We start from the raw sequence: 20,133 nt of genomic DNA, 5'->3' as shown, positions 1-20,133 counted from the left end.
AAAAGGAAGATTGAGTTTCCCCCAAATATATATAGAAGATTTTATTGCCAAAGTGATATTTTATGAATAATCTTCACTCCTCTAGAATCTTCTCACCATTTTATTATTTATGAATAATAATATATATTATTATTTATATTAGTAACTTAAGGAAGACATTTACTCCTAAATATACATAATAAATAATTGTACTACATCTCCATATTGATAATAAAGAAAATAAAGCGCTACCTTGAAAAAAATTGATCATTTATATATTAGTAATTTGATATAAATAATAAAAAAAATAAGCTTTACTAGTTCACGTAATAGTGGCTAGTATTTTATTATATCAAATTCATGAAAATATTATATAATATAAAATTTTAATATTTGAATCACGATAAAATTTTACGATATATGAATAGCAATTATTTACATAAATTTAGTCCCATGCCCACTTTAATTCAAAAAAGTACACTATAGTGAATATATTAAAAGAAAATCTATAGCATTAATATTTGTTAAATAACAAATTCCACGACTCTCGATTATAAATATAAATAATATTAAATAGTAGAATTTCTCGAGTGCGTTCCCCTGTGATTACAATAGTAAGCATTTTAAACATATATTTTAACACCGGTTGGATCATCGAATAAATGGTTTAAAAAATTATTTAGTTACTAAAATTGATATATCTGAACATCCATATATGTGGATCATTGAAAAAAAAGTTTAAAAAAATTATTTGGTTAATGAGGAACAAATCCGAGATTTAGACTTTTCCTAGATTTTTCTATTTCCCTTCATGTAAGATGAATTTGAAACTTTTTTATATTTTTTTCTGATGACTAAAATTTGTACATCTTAACATCTTTACGGTTGAATCATCGAAAAAATTGTTGAAAATTAATCTGGTTAATCAGGACCAAATCTCATGTTTGATAGTTAGACTTTTGATAGATGTTTTTTAATTTTTTTTGTTAATATTTCTTATGACTAAAATCGTTATATCTTAACATCCATATGGTTATATCATAAAAAAAAATTAAAAATTATCTATTTAATTCGGAACAAATGTTTCGTTTTAGAGTTACACTTTTCCTAGATTTTTCCATTTGTGTCATGCAAGTGGAATTTGATTTTTTTTATAATTTTTTCTTATAGCTAAAATCCATATATTTTGACGTCCATATATTTTGACGTCGAAAAAAATGTTTAATAAAATTATTCGGTTAATCGCGAACAAATATGGAAGATGAATTTGAAACATTTTTGAAACGTTTTCCCCGTCATGCAAGATGAATTTGAAACCTATTTATTATTTTTATGACTAAAATCGATACTTTGTTAGATATTGAATGCAACACAGGAGTGAATGTCTTTCTTCGATTTTTAGCCTTTTTTAAAATATTTGGATTTTAGGTGAAGAAAACATTTTAGATTATGCAGAGATATTGTGTTTACAGAAATAATCAACAAGCACAGTATTTTCAAAACTTACTTAATTTATATTAAATTAATTTTGTCTTACTATAAATTTTGTGTTCTTACAAAAATAAGAACTCAGCTTCTTACTTGAGAGAATACAAGAAAATTTGTATCTGGTTTGTTACTTGTGAACTAAAGATCAGTGCATGCTTTATAGACTAGCAACACGGGTTTACAAGACTTGCACTAAAATGTACTAAACTTCTTTATAAAGCAGCCTTATTCTATATCCATTTCTAGTTTAGCAAATCTCACCACGCCATAAATGGCCTACTACAATGCTTTTTCCAAAGCGTTACAAGCATTTCATTGCGGTAGCTCAAAAAGTTGAGGTGTATTGTAACACCATGAAATTGGTGTTACAATAGCCGTTAACCTAGTGTTAGAGGAAAGTGATGGTGTTACATGACATGTAACACTAGCACTTGGTGTTACAATAGGTATTATTTTTATTTTTTTAATAATGTAATTATATTATCATAAATTTACATTTTAAATTATATTCCGGATGATTCATAACTTTAAAATGTTATATTTAATATTATAATTGTTTTTAAAATTATTACATTTTATTTCAAAAACAAATAATAATATATAAAATTAAAAAAACATTTTTTACTTATATAATTAAATAAAAAAAATATTTTTTTAAAAAAATAAATAGAAATATGCTATTCCCGAGGTGAATTTTATGGCGGTAGTTTTTCCCCAACTAAAAACTATGCTAACACGCTCACACACTCACAATACACTCAGACACTCTCTCTCGATACACAAAAATATACACACACACACACTTTCTTCTCGATACACAAACACACACACTTTCACAAAAAAATCGATTCTCTTCTTAGCGTTGATTAACTGGTACTTGTATACAGAAACACACACACTTTCTTCAATTAGGGTTAGTACCACATCGATTTTGGTTTTGTAGGTAATTAGGGTTCTTCGATTTAGGGGTTCTTTGATTAACTGGTAATACATCTTTTTTTTCATTTTTTACTCTTGCATTTAGTTGTATAAACTGTTTTACTAACAATTTATATCTTGCATTTCAGGGGATTGAAGTTTTCAGGCCATTTGGGGGTTCTTTGATTTTTGAAGCATTTCACTGGGTAAAAAGCTTGCACTAAGGTAAAGAGCTTTCACTGGGTTTATATGTTTATGTGTTTAATAATTAATTATTGTATTTGTTCGATTGGGTTTGTTTTATGTTCGATTGAGTTTTTTTTATGTTCGATTGGGTTTATTTTGCGTATTATTGGGTTTATGCATGATGTTTGGGTATGGGTTAATTTAGTGATATATATGATATACTGTTCTTCAAGCTGGTTATATTACTGAATAAGTTGGTATTTATTCTTATTTGTTAACTGAATAAGTGAATAGTTTTATGGTATAAATGCAGGGGTTTTTCCGTTTAGGCATGATACGGTACTTGTTTTTCTGTTTATATACTCACAATCCTTTATGAATAGTTGGTATTTTTCTATTTAGTGATATGCATCTACGTTTACCTTAACACTTACTCGAGAGTGCATAAGTCCCGAATCAAGGAGCATTACACAAAATATGACACCGATGAGCAAAGGCTTGAAAACAGGCCTCATAAAATTTCTCTTGATGATTTTAAGTTCTTGATGAAGTATTGGGGAGATGAAGGAGTTAAAGTAACAGTATTCAGTTTAGGTGCCAAACTAGTCTTACATTGCTATGTATTTCTTTTTTTACACTCTAGAAAAACAAAAACCCAAATCTTCAATTTCCATCAAATGCTAGAGTGTACATAAAAAGCCACAAGCGCAAACCAGGGCGCAAGTACAAGTCAAATATCGAAGCTATTCAAAAATAACTGGTAAGCATATTTCTAGTGGTGAATAATAACCCTGAACATGTTCTAGCTTTAACAAATATAATGTAAATTTCTATTGTAGAATTCCATTCAGGAGGTGTTGGAAGAAGGGAACACTGCAAACGAGTTGCTTCCCAATGGCAAACATGGACCAAATTGGGTGGTGGGAAGGAAAGGTGGCATGGCTGGCTCTGAAAACAATCCTACTACTCCACAATCTTCTGCTGCTGATTTGAAGCACGTAACTCAAGAGCTGGAGGCCAAGTTTCACCGAAAGCTTCAAGAAAATATGGCTTGGATGTTGAAAAAACTAGGCGAAGCAAATCCGGGGATGAAAATAGATATTGGAGACTTTTGTGCCAGTGAGTCGAGTGATCATAATGAGAATGACACTCATTTTGCTAGTGGAACTCGAGGAACTCAAGGTCAAGGAACTGAATGCACATAAAGAAACACAATCTAAGTCTTTTTAATCTATCAAACTTGTTTTATTGTAGTTGTCTAGTTGTTTTGGTTTAGTTATTTAGTTGTATTTGTTTTGGTTGGAGGATGGAGTTTAGACTTGAAGTTGTTTTGGTGTAGTTGGATGGAGGTTGGTATATTTGGTGTAGTTTGGGATGCTTATTATGTTTGGGATGTTTGGTATTTGAATTATGGAATTCTTCTTCAAATATAAATGACATTTCAAAATTTTATATATTAAGTTTTACATTAGCATAATTTACTGTTATAGTATATTAGATTTAGTGTCATATTATAATCTACCTATTGTTACATTATTGTGAACTTTAGTGTTATAATAGATAAATATAGTGTTACAGTAGGTTATTTGGGCCCCACAGGTGTGTCCCCCATTTAAAAAATCAGTCAAGCAATTTTAACACTTCTCAAGTGTTACATATAGACCTTATGGTATTACAATAGGGCCCTATTGTAATGTATTTTCTAGTGTTACAATAGATCCAACAAGTGTTACAATACGGGGCCTATTGTAATGCTGTAACGCCCCTTGGAGTTATAAAAGACCAATTGTAACAATTTGTTGGCCTATTGTAAAGCAGGAGGGGCATTGCAATAGGCCGTTTATGGCATACTGTCTTTGCACAATCTTACAGGAGGGGCATTGCAATAGGCCGTTTATGGCATACTGTGGTACAAAACCAACCACTTAATGAAACCAATTTCATTTTGTTTTTGTTTAGGCAGAAAAAAAAATTAAATTTTAATAATATCTTTTGCATTGGATATTTAAAATTTCATTAAAAACTGAATAACTCACCTTCAAAACCACCTACTTCATGACCATAACCAACCAAATTCATGTTAGTGCTGACCTCTTTGTTGAATGGCTTAGAGAAAGATTTTATTTTGAAAATCCACTACACCACAAAATATGGTTATGATGCTGTAGCACTGAGAAAGTGGGTCCCGCCAGTGCTGTATCGGGACCCACCAGTACTAATGTGGATCAAGATATGTCACTATAGTAGATGTGGAAACATATTATTGCTAAGGTGTGTCACCTTAGACTCTTTGTTTGTCACTTTAAAATTTTTTAGAAAATATATGAAGCCCAAACTTTACAAAATTTTAGACAATATATAAAGTCCAAGGTATTTGAACGCGGGACCTCCATAAAACATAGATACTAGCTAGTTAGTGTTATAAATAAAGGTTCCATTTTTTAAAATTACTTTTCAAAGATCAATCCGTATGGATGTTAAAAGTTATCAATTTTAATGATGTAAATTTTTAAACAATATATTTTAAGATTTATATTAGTAGATTTTATAATAGTAAAAACCCTAAACCCTAAACCCTGGAACTTAAACTCTATAATAATTAACGTTGACGTAGCATTTCTAATGTGAGGCGATATTAATGACGTAACACATATTAAACAATATATTTTAAGATTTATTTTAGTAGATTTTATAATAGTAAAAACTCTAAACCGTGAAACTTAAACTCTATAATAATTAACGTTGATGTTACATTTCTAATGTGGGGCGATATTAATGATGTGACACATATTGACCGCACAAGCGGGGTCTACTATTTATGATGTATTATCTGGCACATGTGTTGATATTACTTGTCGCACCTTCGAAATGTAATTGTTAACAGCCAGCGTGGGTACTACACACTTAAATTATAACTGTCATAATAGTTAAAGCAGTAATTATTTTGGTCAAAATGTTTATATAGCTCAAAATATTTATATCGGTCAAAACAGTTAAATCTTAATTTTATAAATATAAGAAATATTTTAATAAATTTCATAATTTACCAAAAATAAGATAAAATAATAAATTATTATTTTATTTTTTAAAAGGGAATATTTAATAAATCAAAATATTAAAATATATATTTAATAATGTACGTATGGCTAAAAATTGCTTAAAATTGGATGAGCGGAAAATAGACCACCCAATCCAATTTTGCCCGCCTAATCGAATTTTCAGACAAAATTAAACACAATTTTTATTTCGTCCTCTAGACCTTAGTAAGTTTTTTTGTACAATCTCCTTCTTTTTTCTGCAATACTTCTCTCCATTTCATCTCTTCTCCGGTCACACTCACACCCACTTTCTTTTCTGTGTTCTGTGTACACACAATCTCCTTCTCTTCTTTATACAAACACTCGAAGTAAACTCCTTTTCATAATTATTACAAATACTCTATGTATACACAGATAGATTAGTGCTTTAGTTTTAATTTAAATTTTCAGTCAGGTTCGATTTGGATCTTCAGTCGGGTTCGATTTTAAAATTTATGTTTTAATTTTGGGTTTCATCCGGGTTTAATCGGGTTTAAAATTTGGGTTTTGTGTTTAAGGTAGTTCTCTCTCTTATCTATTTGATATGTGGTTTAATTTGTATGTTCTATCTCTCTTTCTTTACAGATATGTGTAAAGAAATAGAGATATTCTTTAGAGTTTAATTTTTGCTATATTTTGTTGCTTGAAATGAAATAATTGATGATTGAGGTTGATTGGTTGTAGCTTTTGAATAAAGATGTTGTAGTATTATTATCAAACCTGCTTAAATGCTCGATATGCTAGTTTACGGTGCCCAGTGCTTAATTAATACATGTTTTAATTATGTGCCTACATGTTATGAAACTGGTTAATTGTTGTCGTTATTGCTAGATTATGCCAGGTTGCTCAAATGCCCTCTATAAGTTGATGTTTCAAGTTGTTAATTTTTAAGAGATTTAAGTTGCGCATTGGATTATGTTTGTATGTATGACTGTCTTTAAACTGTTATCAGTTGAGCTTTTGTGTTTTTTAGTTGTGTACTGCCAGTAGCATTACAAACCCATTGTCTCGCCAAAGGCCTGTGATGTATCAAAACCCAAATGTGCAATATGCACCTGTTCAAAGTAGGGTTACTACTAATCTTGATGAACAGAAGATCACTGATTCAAGAATGCAAATGCAACAACAATATCAAGACTCTGGGTATTTGTTGCCAACCCAATATGATCCACAACATCATCTACAGTTGCAGCAACCTTAGTTCATTCATGTTGGTTCGCAGTATGCCCAACATCTTCCCATGGGAGGAGTGCCTGTTATAATCTGAAGAACACTGGTATATATTTTGTATTGAACTAAATGATATAACTTAGATTGATTATGAGCTTGACTAATTTCCAGCCTTTATATATAGATAGGCTTTCATGAGAACATAAAGAGACATCAAAAAATATTAAATCAGATACATGTATAACTTTTATTGAATACATTGAACGTGACAGTACATGAATCTTAGAATATTGCAGAATCTTCTTGAAAACCATAACATTCAATACGTTAATTTCTAACATTCTCCCCCTTAACGTATTTATGGATTCCAAGAGCTTCTCTTAACTTCTGAAATCTGTGCTTTGACAATGCTTTGGTGAATATGTCCGCTACTTGGTCTTCAGATGGACAGAAGAAAAGCTTTATTTCATCATCTTCAACTGCATCCCGAATAAAATGATGTTTTAGTGCAATATGCCTGGTTCTATTAATGTTAACAGGATTTTCAGCCATATCAATTGCTGATTTGTTGTCACAATAAATCGGAGTTCCACCATGTTGTTTACAACCAAAGTCTGTGAATATTCTCCTAAGCCAGATTACTTGAGAAGTGGCTACTGCTGCTGATACATATTCAGTTTCAGCCGTAGATTGCGTAACAATTTCTTGTTTCTTAGATTGCCAATGAAAATATTCCTGATCCAAGTGAGAAACTATAGCCAGATATACTTTCCAAATCAGCTTTACATCCACCAAGATCACTATCAGTATAACTAATGAGTTTAACTTCCTTGTTTTTCTGATAACAAAGACCATATTCTAGTGTTCCTTTAAAGTAACGAAGAACGTGCTTTACAGCTCCAAGATGTAAGTGACTTGGATTTTGCATGAACCTTGAGAGCAGACTTGCAGTAAACATAAGATCTGGTCTTGTTGTATAAAGATACAATAACTTCCCGATGAGACTTCGATAATATGTAGAATCCACAAAATTTCCACCATCTTCCTTGTGTAATTTCTCCCCCATAATCAGTGGTGTAGGAACTGGATTACATCCAAACATTCCAAAAGTCCTTAATATTTTTTCAGCATAGTTCCTTTGGCAAATAAAAATATTCTCCTTATCTTGATAAATCTCCATGCCAAGAAAATGTCTTAGGAGACCCATGTCACTCATTTCATATTTTTTGGTCATATTATCTTTGAATGCTTCAACCATATTTTTAGAACTTCCGGTAAAAATTATATCATCAACATATAGCATAACAATTAATATATCAATACCTTGGTGTTTGACAAACAAAGTTGGTTCACTCCTGCTCCTTTCAAATCCAGATTTGATAAGAAAGCTATTTATTTCAATGTACCAAGCACGTGGTGCTTGTTTTAGACGGTACAATGCTTTCTTGAGCTTATATACCATATGTTCCTTTCCTTCAATGACAAACCCTTCTGGTTGATCAACATATACTTCTTCCTTTAAATTTCCATTAAGAAAAGCTGATTTTACGTCTAATTGAAATAGCTTCCAACCCATTCCAGAAGCAAATGCTATTAGTGCTCGAATGGAATCTAAGCGAGACACCAGAGCATACGTCTCATTAAAATCAATCTCTGGCTGTTGTGAATATCCTTTCACGACAAGCCTTGCCTTATTTCTTTGTAGTGAGCCATCAGGATTATGTTTTACCTTGTAAATCCACTTCACACCTACAACATCTTTATCTTTTGGTCTATCCACAAGCTCCCATGTCTGATTTTTTTCTATTACTTGAACTTCTTCTTCCATTGCTTTTTTCCAAATTTCTTCTTTATATGCTTCCTCAAAATTTTCTGGTGCAATTGGACAATAATTACAATATGGATAAATATGGTATTTCAAGGATCTGTACCTTTTAGGACTTGAGTCAGGAGATGATAGTTGTTCACTTGAGTCAGAAGATGATACTAGTGAACTTGATTGACTTTGTGTTGGTATTGATGGAGGTGAATCATTGTTATTTTTACCTGAAGAATCTGAATTCTCGTCTTCCGTATTTGTAATAGGAAAAATATTATATTCAAATCTTTTTTTATCAACCCTGTTCTCCTTCCAATTCCATGATGCATATTCATCAACTTGTATATCACGACTAATGTAGACTTTATTTTCAGCTAGACTGAAAATTCTGTAGCCTTTGCTCATACTACTGTATCCAAAAAAAATACACCTTTCACTAGCTTCACCAAGTTTAGATCGATGCACCTTTGGAATATGTGCATAATATATTCTTCCAAAAATTTTAAGATGATTGAGTGATGGCTTTCTGCCCCTCCATGCTTCGAACGGAGTTTTACCCCAAACAGCCTTTGTTGGACATCTATTTGTGAGATATACGGCTGTATAAACAGCTTCCGCCCAGAATGTTTTTGGTAGTCCTTTCTCATGTATCATTGATTTTGCCATCTCCACAATTGTTTGATTCTTCTGTTCAGATACACCATTTTGTTGAGGCGTGTATCGAATAGTGAGTTGTCGTTCTATTCCTTCATCTTCACAAAATTTCTGAAATTCTTTTGATGTGTATTCTGTGCCATTATCGCTCCTTAGAGTTTTTATATGGCATCCACTTTGTTTTTCCACAAGTAATTTGAATTTTTTAAATATTGAGAACACTTCTGATTTCTTCCTCATAAAATAAACCCAAGTCATACGTGTAAGATCATCAATAAATAAGATAAAGTACCTGTTCTGAGCAAAAGATGGATTTTCCATTGGTCCATAAATATCAGTATGTACCAACTCCAGCTTATATTTTGCTCTCCATGACACTCCTTTTGGAAATGATTGTCGATGTTATTTTCCAAATGCACATCCTTCACAAATATTGTTTATTTCTTCAATGTAAGGTAACCCGTGCACCATTTTTTGATTATAAAGAACCTTCAGACTCTGAAAATTTATATGGCCAAATCTTTTATGCCATAAACTTGAAACAGGTTCACTAGATGTTATTGCTTGTAAAGCTGATGTATATTTGATATTTAGAGAAAAAGTTCTATTTTTCATCTCAATTGTTGACATCACGTGCCTCTTGTCTTTCTTGTCATATATTTTGCATTTATTATTATCAAACTCCAATTTATATCCATTTTCCAATAGTTGGCCCAAACTAAGTAAATTTTCATGTAAACTTGGAACAAGAAGAACATTTTGAATCTGACTATTTCCATGCTCAGTTTGGATTGAAATAGAGCCCACACCTTTTGATTCCACAAGTTGTCCATTGCCAAGTTTAACCGGAGTTTTAATACTTGAATCAATGTTGCAGAAAATTTCTTTTTGTGGTGACATATGATTGCTACAGCCACTGTCCAGGAGCCATCTTTCGTTTCTCTGGTGCACCGTGCTCTGGCATGCATAGAAAGTTGTATGAGAATCTTCATTTTGTTTCTGAAAATTTTTCTGGTTTGCTTGCTGAACATCACGTGATCTGCAATCCTTAGATAAATGTCCAAATCGATGACATTTATCACATTTCGGCTTGCCTTTGAACCAACAATCTTTATTTGAGTGACTAGATCTATTGCAAATAGTGCAGTGTAAAGAAATTGATCTACCAAAATCTTGTCTTCCTTTTCCTCTTCCATTTCTGAAATTTCGAAAATTATTTCTCATGTTCCTGCCTCCACGAAATTGAGTGCTACTTGAACTTTATCCTTGCTTTTGATTTGAAATGTTAAGCTTTGACTAAAACGCTGCTTCAACAATTTTTTCAGATTCTCGAGATGTCGTTTGCTCAAATGATTTTAGGGACCCCATGAGTTCTTGAATAGTTAAAGTTGCAAGATCTTTTTTTTCTTCAATCACGGAAACAATATTATTGAACTTTTCTGGTAGACAAACAAGGATTTTCTCCACCTGTCTTTTGTCAGTAATATCTTCTCCAAATGATTTCATTTGATTAATTAACTCAAAAAATCTTGTAGAGAAATCATTAAGAGTTTCATTTTCTTTCATTTTTATATTCTCTAGTTCTCTTCTTAAGGTTTGGAGTTTAATAGTTCTTACCTTTGCATCTCCTAGGTATTCTCCTTGAAGAATATCCCAAGCCTCCTTTGCAGTGTTGGCTCTCATTATTCTTGGAAATATAGCTTTTGTTACAGCTCTTTAGATTATGGACAGAGCACTGGCGTCAGTTTGTCTTGACTTGTCCAAATTTTTTTGTTCAGCATCTGAGATAGCATCATCATCAGGAGGTTCCTTGTATCCTTTCTCTACGATCTCCCATTGTTTAAGAGACCTAAAAATGGTTTTCATTTTAACTGACCAGAACTCATAGTCTTCGCCATTGAGTTCTGGAATAAATTGTTGACTTGTGAAACTTGTGGAGGATTTAATTGCTACCATTTTGTTGTTGCTTCTTCCAACCTGGCTCTGATATCAAATGTTATAATCTGAAGAACACTGGTATATATTTTGTATTGAACCAAATGATATAACTTAGATTGATTATAAGCTTGACTAATTTCCAGCCTTTATATATAGATAGGCTTTCATGAGAACATAAAGAGACATCAAAAAACATTAAATCAGATACATTTATGACTCTTACTGAATATATTGAACTTGACAGTACATGAGTCTTAGAATACTGCAGAATCTTCTAGAAAACCATAACATTCAATACGTTAATTTCCAACAAGGCCAATTCCAGCATACTATCCTCTATATTCTTCCTAGCAACCACAACATTCTCACCATCTTGCGGTTGAATAGCAATACCCAGTGTACTATGTGTCTACTATGTGTCTCCTAGCACTACTAGAAATTTGTCGATAGACATCGCTTATTAGCCGATGTCTATTTAAAATTCAAGCGATGTCTTTGCATGCGATGAAAAAGGTAGGTGCATTACACATCGCTTATTTGCCGATGTCTATACACAGTTTAGACATCGTTTTTCTTAACAATGTGATGTATTTTTCTTCAATGTATACCTTCACTATTGTTTCAGTTATTCATTCATATGTCATGTATATCATTTTAAACTTATCACATATAAAGCAATATGATACATTAACATCGAAAAACTTGTTAAACTGATGTGTAACTTAACATATTATATCAGTCTTTTATCAGAAGCGATGTCGTACCTTTCTTTTTTTAATGGAACCGATGTCTTTGTGTGTGTTTAACATCAGTTCTTTCAAAATGTGATATCTATTATATTGTTTTACATCAGTCATTTCTTGTGAGCTGATATATGTGCCTGCTTATGACATCAGTTTATTGAATGAAATGTCTTATTTGACTACATTTTACATTAGTTATTTTGTTCATGAAGTGATGTTTGTTTATTATTTTATTCATGAATCCCCTGTTTCAATCAAATGCCCAACACCCAAACAAGAGTCATCCAAAAATATACCAACTGCCATTTTACCATTCCAAAACTAACCAAACCAAAACAAACGCAAAAACAAACATACATTCATTGATTTACCATAGATTATACCATTTACGTACATATATCCACCACCAACCAAACTTCATAATCCAAACAAACTACATAACTGCAATAGCAAGTACTAGACATCCACCATCGATCATTTACATAGTTCATCCCAAACAGAAATTTACCAACTAAAGTTCCCCCATTATATTTATCAACCAAAACCACTAGTAGCTCTTACAAATTCTTACAAATTCAGTCTACATAAAGGAGCTGCAGATTAGGCCTTTTTATAAGAAGGACTCGATGTGGCTAAGAGTCTCACATCGAACCTCGTCCAGCTCAGCCTTGGCAACAGTCACCTTTCGATTCTTTTTCGACCACTGAAAAGTGTAACACACAGGAATTAGTAACAATGAATTCTACCACAAATTATATGTACACCAGTTATATCAAGAATGAATTAAGCAAAAAAATATACTTTTTTGATAAATGTCATTTCATTATCCATGGCAATTTCTTTCATATACCACATAACAACATAGCCGCATTCAGTTCCACCGGGCTGTTTGGGGCATCCCTATTTAATTCAAAAAACTCAGACCAATTAATAAGTAAATTAATGCCCCTATCTAACCGAAAAAACTCTGACTAATAAGTAAATTAATGCCCCTGGTTCTTACGGTAACATATCTGATAGTCGGTGCTTTATTTCCCATTCCGGCCTGAATATTGAACGCAATCACAGCCCTGACATCTTAGCAGTATCAATAAAACAAATTGATTGATATCTCAATAATGAAAATAATCACTCGAAATTAAATGCAAATACCTTGATATTGCTTTTTCCAACTCGGGGTAGGTAGTTGAACGAGGCAGATGATTGACTATGAAAACCTCGCCCGCCCAAATCACAACCAATATCCAATGGCAGCTATTTTTTATAAATATTTATAATAAACAGAATTAATATCAGAATCATATCATTTTGAATTTCATGCTTATAAATAAATAAATAAAGCGATTTATAATAAATCTGAAGACATTTTTTACGTACTTGTTATTATGTGGCATAAAAAAGAGACGATCAGGATTACCCTCTTTAAATCGACTAACCAAATTATCTTCAAAATTGTTGTTCAAGGTAAACGAGACTCCGGGATCACAGAAAGCAAATTGCTCCAAATTTTCATTTTTACAAACCATGCAATGCAAGTATCTGCATTGCAAATAAAATGAAATTATAAAAAAAACAAGAATATAAATGCAGAAATTATCAACAAGAAGACAAGACAATAATTAAAAAATTTATACTACTCACGCCATGTATGCAGAAATTGCTGCTTGGCCAATCATTTTAAACTCAAGCAAAGCAATTATGTTTTCATGCAAAATGAAAATTCTTTTCTCAACACCAAACACTTCCGCATCGCACGGGATTTGAATGGAGTTTCCAGTGGACTTCATGAATGTCGTTGCATGTTTATACAACAACTGAAAGCGCTTCGGAACATTTTTATTGATTTCCATATTCTCAAATAAGGACTGAACCTTATGCAAATCAGTTAAAGGATCCTTCCCTTTCCTTTTACTTTTCTGAAAATATTATCAAATTTATTAAAACAAATATAGAGTTAATATAATAGTGCGAGATCCAATAAAACATAGATGTAAAAATATATACCGCGGTAGCAGGGGCATCTGGGAATATGATTAAGTCGCGGGGCCATGAGACGTAGGAGCCAACAGCCTGCTCTACTGTTTCAATCTCACCGACTACCGGAACAGGAATCTTGGCTTGTCCTTGGATTGGCCCATCCACTGAGACACGAGCACAACCAGGCTGCATTGACAATCCGTGAATAGATTTGTTCATGTCATCATCGTCAAACAACAAGCCAAATGCCACCTTATTTTCTATTGTGCCCACAGCCAACTCACATTTTCGTGGACCAGCCTACACATATATATATATATATATCTTTAACGAGTAACTATGACGAATGCTTGAATAATGTCGAGCTAAATTAAATAAATGTGCTTGTTATTTTACCTTGTTCTCTGGTGGAAAAGGATCCATTTGATCATCAACTATTTGAGCATCACAACTTGCTTTTTCCGAAACCAGAGGAGATGAAATATTTGCTTTACTGAGTAAGCCCTTTAGTTCAGCCAACTCCTGCCTTGTCTTCTCCATTTCCTTTGCCATCTCTTGCTTGGCCTTCTCCAACTCTGCATCCCTCTCACAATCCTGGGCCAATAGCTCAGCTTTGGTTATTCTACTTCTTTTTCCATTTGGTAAATTAAAGAAAATGGATGGGCTAACAAAGCCTCCAACTCCTCGAACCCTCCCCGAATGTTCGGGAGTTTGCAAGGCCGTAGTTAACACATCTTGACTCCCACAAGGAATGAATTCCCCCTTACTTTGCAGCTCCAGTAAATTCTCCTGTCATGAGAATGTTAACATATAAATCAGAACTGAATGAACCTCCTCATAAAAATAATAAAATTAGAACTGAATTGAATTGCATTAAAAAAATTAATGTTGCTTGTTAAATACTCACAATTCTTTTCCCTATTTCAGCTAGCTCTGGATCAACCTCCTCATCATCAAGTTTTCCCTTACGAGCCTTGTGCCACATAAGAGCCCGATCAGGTTCTTCATCGAGAGCCAAGGTTCCTTTCTTTTGCTGATTAAAATCAAAAAATATTAAAACAACAATATATGTAGAATGTAACTATTTAAGTTCAATGCTTAAATAGAGGTTACCTCTTCTTCTAACAATCCAACATAACCCTTTCTAGATGTGCGCTGAGGATATTTTCGATTGCTCACCCGCTCCATTTATTTTTCACTAAGTGACTACAACAAATATTTTAAATAATATTAACATGCTATTTTTCCTAAAATATTTGTAATACATAAAAATATCAGTTCACAACATAAATAAAACACAGATATAAACACACGATCGATCTCTTTCACGTATACCTTCCATGTCGAGGTAGTCCTTTCAGCAACAAAATTTTTCCAAGCCTCCTTACCAACAAAAGCATACTTCACTGGAGGCTTTCGTAGTTTCTTCTTCTGTCCAAGATACGACTTAACATAATCCCTTGTTAAATTTGCTTTAAAATTTCTCCACTTTGCTCCTGCAGACCTGATCAGCCCCTTCTGAAGTTGCTTGGGGACTTTAAATGTCTCCTGAAACCATTGTTATGCTCTACATGAGTACAAGAAAATGAAAAATTTACAAAGTGCATAAGAAATTGCTTATTTATATACCTTCACATCGATCCATATTTTCTCCTTTAGTTCATCGGGTACCTTTGACCAGTTAGGAAAATCAATCGGAATCATCATCCTAGCAAACATTCCGGTGTAGGACTGTAGACTGTGCCTTGCATTCCCGACTAGAACTCCATGTGCATTGTACGATATCTTTGTTTTCTTGCCCTGCGCCTTCCTCACCACCACTTTGTGCATAGCGGAAACCCCTCGGGCAGATCCATACCTTTTCTTTGTAGTTTCGGAAGTAGTGACTGTTGCCTTCGTGTCTTCCATAGAATCCACATTTTCATCTTGAGGTTCTGTTTCCGGCTCCAAGCTTTTATCCACCTCCTCATCTGACTTGTCTTGTACTTTAGATATTTGTTTTTTATTTGCCATTTATCTTTTTCAATCTGAAAATGAAACATATATTTCATTAGTCACAAGCATATATAAATAGTTATAAACAGTCATAACTAAACTAGTGAAGTATGCATACATAAACAGTTATAAACAGTTATAAACAGTCAGACAGGATGACTATATGCATTCATAAATAGTCATAAACATACGAAAATTCAAATAATATCATTAGGCATAAACAATGCTAAACAGTTACAAAAAAGGTGATACATGACTGCGAATAATATTGTCACTTCTTAACCCAAGCGCCCTTAATATTTTCTCTAATATTTTTTACAACATCTTCACCGACATCACATATAGGAATTTGGCAGCAGAATGGGGGATTTTCCATGGTTGTATCTCCTAAATCATCATCGTTATACACATCTTGGTAGTCTCGAGTTGTAGAGGTTAATACAACGGACCACTTGGCATCCACCAGATCTTCAATATAATAAACTTGCTTTACTTGATCCATAGACACATATTCATCTCTCTTGTGGCCTTGTCGACTTAGATCGACAAGTGTGAACCCAAGATCATCCACCTTAATTCCCTTGTCATTATCTTCCCAATTACATAAAAATAACGGGGCTTTGAATGCATGATAATCTAGCTCCCATATTTCTAAGATAACACCGTAAAATGTCAAGTCACTTTCTACAGGGTTCAAATCTTTAGCGCTAGACACTTGGACAGTTTTAGCAACTAAAGACACTCCACTGTTTTGAATAACCCTCACACCGTCTCGCTCTTTTGTAAAGTATCGGACCCCGTCTACTAGATAAGCTTCGTAAGTCAAAACTGAAAATGATGGTTTTCCGGCTATCCATCTTATTGTCTCTGAAACTCCTCCAGGATTCTCCTCCATTTCCCTACTAACCTACATATTTTCAGAAACAAAATACTTCTAAATTCCATATTACTACAGAGCAAATAAATTAGGCACAAATGAAACTATAAAAATACTAACCTTTTCTAGAAACCAATCGGCAAAAAGGCGATTGGGCTCTCTCAAGAGCCAATGAACACTTTTCTTTTTTTCTTGATGGATTCCCTCTAGATACTCCTTATGCATTCTAACAGAAATTATATAATCATTAACTAGCCAGTAAATATATAATTTATATATTAATTGAACAGCCACAAAATTAATAAATTCTTACAAAATATATGGTTGTACTTCAATGTTGTTTAGAAGAACATGTAAATGAGCTTCATCCCGCTCTTTTTCATCGATTGATTTCATTGTCACAACAGATAATGGACCACTTAACTTGCCTTCATCTTTACGAAGACCAGCAGTGGTGCAAGCTTGCTTGACAAACTCTTGGCAGAATTCTACCGATTCTTCTCCCAGATAGCATTCAGCTATACAGCCTTCGGGGTAATAACGGTTGCGTACGTAACTCTTCAACACCTTATTAAACCTCTCAAATGCATACATCCATTTATAAAATACCGGCCCACATAACCGTAATTCCCGAACCAAGTGCACTATGAGATGTATCATTATATCAAAAAATGATGCAGGAAAGATTTTTTCCAACTCACACAAAGTTACTATTACATCTGATTGCAATTTATCTAGTTTCGATACGTCTACAACTTTGCTACACAAAGCATTAAAAAAGAAACACAACCTAATTATGGTGACCCTGACTTTTTTTCGAAGTACCGCACGAATTGCAATAGGAAGCAGTTGTTGGAGTAAGATGTGGCAGTCGTGGGACTTCATCCCAAACATCTTTAATTCTTCCATGAAAACACAGTTTTTAATGTTTGACGCGTGTCCATAAGGAAGTTTCATGTGCATTAACGATGACAACATTTTCTTTTTTCTGCCTTGGACAAATTAAAAATCGAAGGGGGTAAGTAGGGTTTTTTTCTCCTTTTTGTGGAGCTAGATCATCCCTAACCCCCATGTCAATCATATCAAGACGAGAAGCTTCACTATCTTTAGACTTAGATTTCATATTTAGTAGTGTGCCGATCAAGCTATCACACACGTTCTTCTCGACGTGCATGCCATCTAAACAATGACGGACATGGTGAAACTTCCAATATTCTAATTCGAAAAAAACCGACTTTTTCTTCCATGGACAATCAACCTTCTTTGACTTCCTTACTTCCTTCCCAAACTGAAATTTAATTTTATCTTGCCGCAATAAAACCTCTTCTCCAGACAGAGGTTGACGTGTCTGCCCTAATTCTTATTGTCCATTAAAAGCGGCCTTTTGCTTCCTATATGGATGATTCCTAGCCAAGTAACGCCGATGGCCTTGGTAACACATCTTCCTGCTATGGCTTAAATACTTGGCAACTGTATCATCAGCGCATACTGGACAACATATATAACCTTTATTAACGCATCCAGACAGATTTCCATATACAGGAAAGTCATTTATTGTCCACAATAAAATTGCTTTTAAAGTGAAATATGACTTGGTGTATGCATCATAAACATTTGGTTCACCTTCTTCCCACAACTTCTTTAAATCATCGATTAAAGGCTGTAAATATACGTCAACGTCATTGTCAGGCTCATGTGGACCGAAAACTAAATTTGTTAGCATCATAAATTTCCTCTTCATACATAACCACGGAGGAAGATTATAAGTCACTAATACTATTGGCCAACAAGAGTATCTATTGGTTAGACCGTTAGTATGTGGATTTATACCATCTGCAGACAACGCCAAACAAATATTTCGTGCATCACTACCGAAGGCAGGCCACCTATAGTCGATATTTCTCCAAGAAGGAGAGTCGGCTGGATGCCGCATCTTTCCGTCTTCTATTCGCTGCTTTGAGTGCCAGGTCATTAGTTCAGATGTAGAAGGAGATTTAAACATCCGTTTGGATCTCGGTATAATTGGAAAATACCACATTACTTTAGCAGGAACATTAATCCTTATTTTACCATCCTTTCCTAACTTCCAGCGAGATAAATGACACTTGGGACACTCGGAAGCATCAACGTTTACCCCCCGATACAGTATGCAATTGTTTGGACATGAGTGATATTTTATGTATTCTAGGCCCAAGTCGGATAAGGTTTTCTTGGCTTCATATGCATTAGGTGGCATCATATTGTCCTTAGGAAGGAGAGAGCCAACGGTAGACATCAAATCGTTAAAGGCACTATCACTAATTCCGAACCTAGCTTTCCAATTGTGCAATTTTAGTATCGACTTCAACTTGGTACATTCACTACCCTCATACAAAGGTTGTTCAACATCAGCCACAAATCTCCTAAACTGATATGACTCATTATTGTACTCACTCGAATTATATGCAACATCACAAACATTGACTGTTTCTGATGCAAGGCCAGGGGAAGGTATCGGTGTGCGGGCAGACGTAGGTGCAGGGGCAGGCGTAGATGCAGGGGTCGGAGCATTTCTATTAACTGATGACCTACTTGCAGACCCTTGTGTATGCCAAATCCAATCAAGGTACCCCAGACTAAAACCATTTTCATATAAATGTCCCCTGATAATCTTAACTGCAAATTTTTTAAAGTTAGCACATCTTTTACAGGGGCAGGGGATTCTTTTAGGATCACTAGCATTTTCCTCGGCAAATATCAAAAACTCTTCAACCCCGATTTCATAGTCAAGTGTGTCTCTATCTTTGAAAATCCAAGATTTGTCCATGCTATTCTCAAACTACCTGATTGTCAAATAACATATTAATTTACTATATACTATAGTACATTTACTACCTAGTATAATCAATATAAAATTCCTATATTCACTCATAAACCATGCTATTTACAACGACAAGCCCCAAACAAAAATATATTTACAAACTACACAAACACAAATATATACAAGCACTTGTTATTACATGTAAATTCGTATTTTAACTTCACAGGGTCTATAAAACATAAAAAAATACAAAAATTTCTAAGAGGACAATTTGCAAACAGTTTTAGACAAATAACTACACATATAACTACACATGCAACAACTACACATTTCAATTTCATATGCATACATACAACTACACAAATGTATACATGCAGCCCAAACAAATATAAATAGATATGTAAAGAAGAATATACCTAACAAAGCAAGCTCCAAAATCCCAAAAAACTAACTCCGAAGCCCAAAATTCAACTTAACTCCAAGCTCCGAGCTTTAAGCTTTAACAAACCCTT

At 33.6% G+C, this 20,133-nt stretch overlaps 2 protein-coding genes across 2 annotated transcripts; both read right to left on the bottom strand.

Annotated features, from left to right (window-relative positions):
* Window positions 1-10,587: 10,587 nt before the first annotated feature.
* Window positions 10,588-10,974, bottom strand: LOC141666292 (uncharacterized). The gene has a single exon (XM_074472282.1). It carries the CDS (start codon window positions 10,972-10,974, stop codon window positions 10,588-10,590), a length of 387 nt encoding a protein of 128 aa, XP_074328383.1.
* Window positions 10,975-18,181: 7,207 nt separating this feature from the next.
* LOC141666291 (uncharacterized) lies at window positions 18,182-19,627 on the bottom strand. The gene has a single exon (XM_074472281.1). It carries the CDS (start codon window positions 19,625-19,627, stop codon window positions 18,182-18,184), a length of 1,446 nt encoding a protein of 481 aa, XP_074328382.1.
* Between the last annotated feature and the right edge of the window lie 506 nt (window positions 19,628-20,133).

Source organism: Apium graveolens, chromosome 6 (genome assembly GCF_009905375.1).
Source record: "Apium graveolens cultivar Ventura chromosome 6, ASM990537v1, whole genome shotgun sequence".
Classification (NCBI taxonomy): Eukaryota; Viridiplantae; Streptophyta; class Magnoliopsida; order Apiales; family Apiaceae; genus Apium; species Apium graveolens.
This window is presented reverse-complemented; position numbering and strand designations above follow the sequence as displayed.

Coding starts and splice junctions, on each gene's coding strand:
- LOC141666291 (XM_074472281.1), bottom strand. CDS start 19,627: ATGGACAAATCTTGGATTTTCAAAGATAGAGACACACTTGACTATGAA.
- LOC141666292 (XM_074472282.1), bottom strand. CDS start 10,974: ATGAGAGCCAACACTGCAAAGGAGGCTTGGGATATTCTTCAAGGAGAA.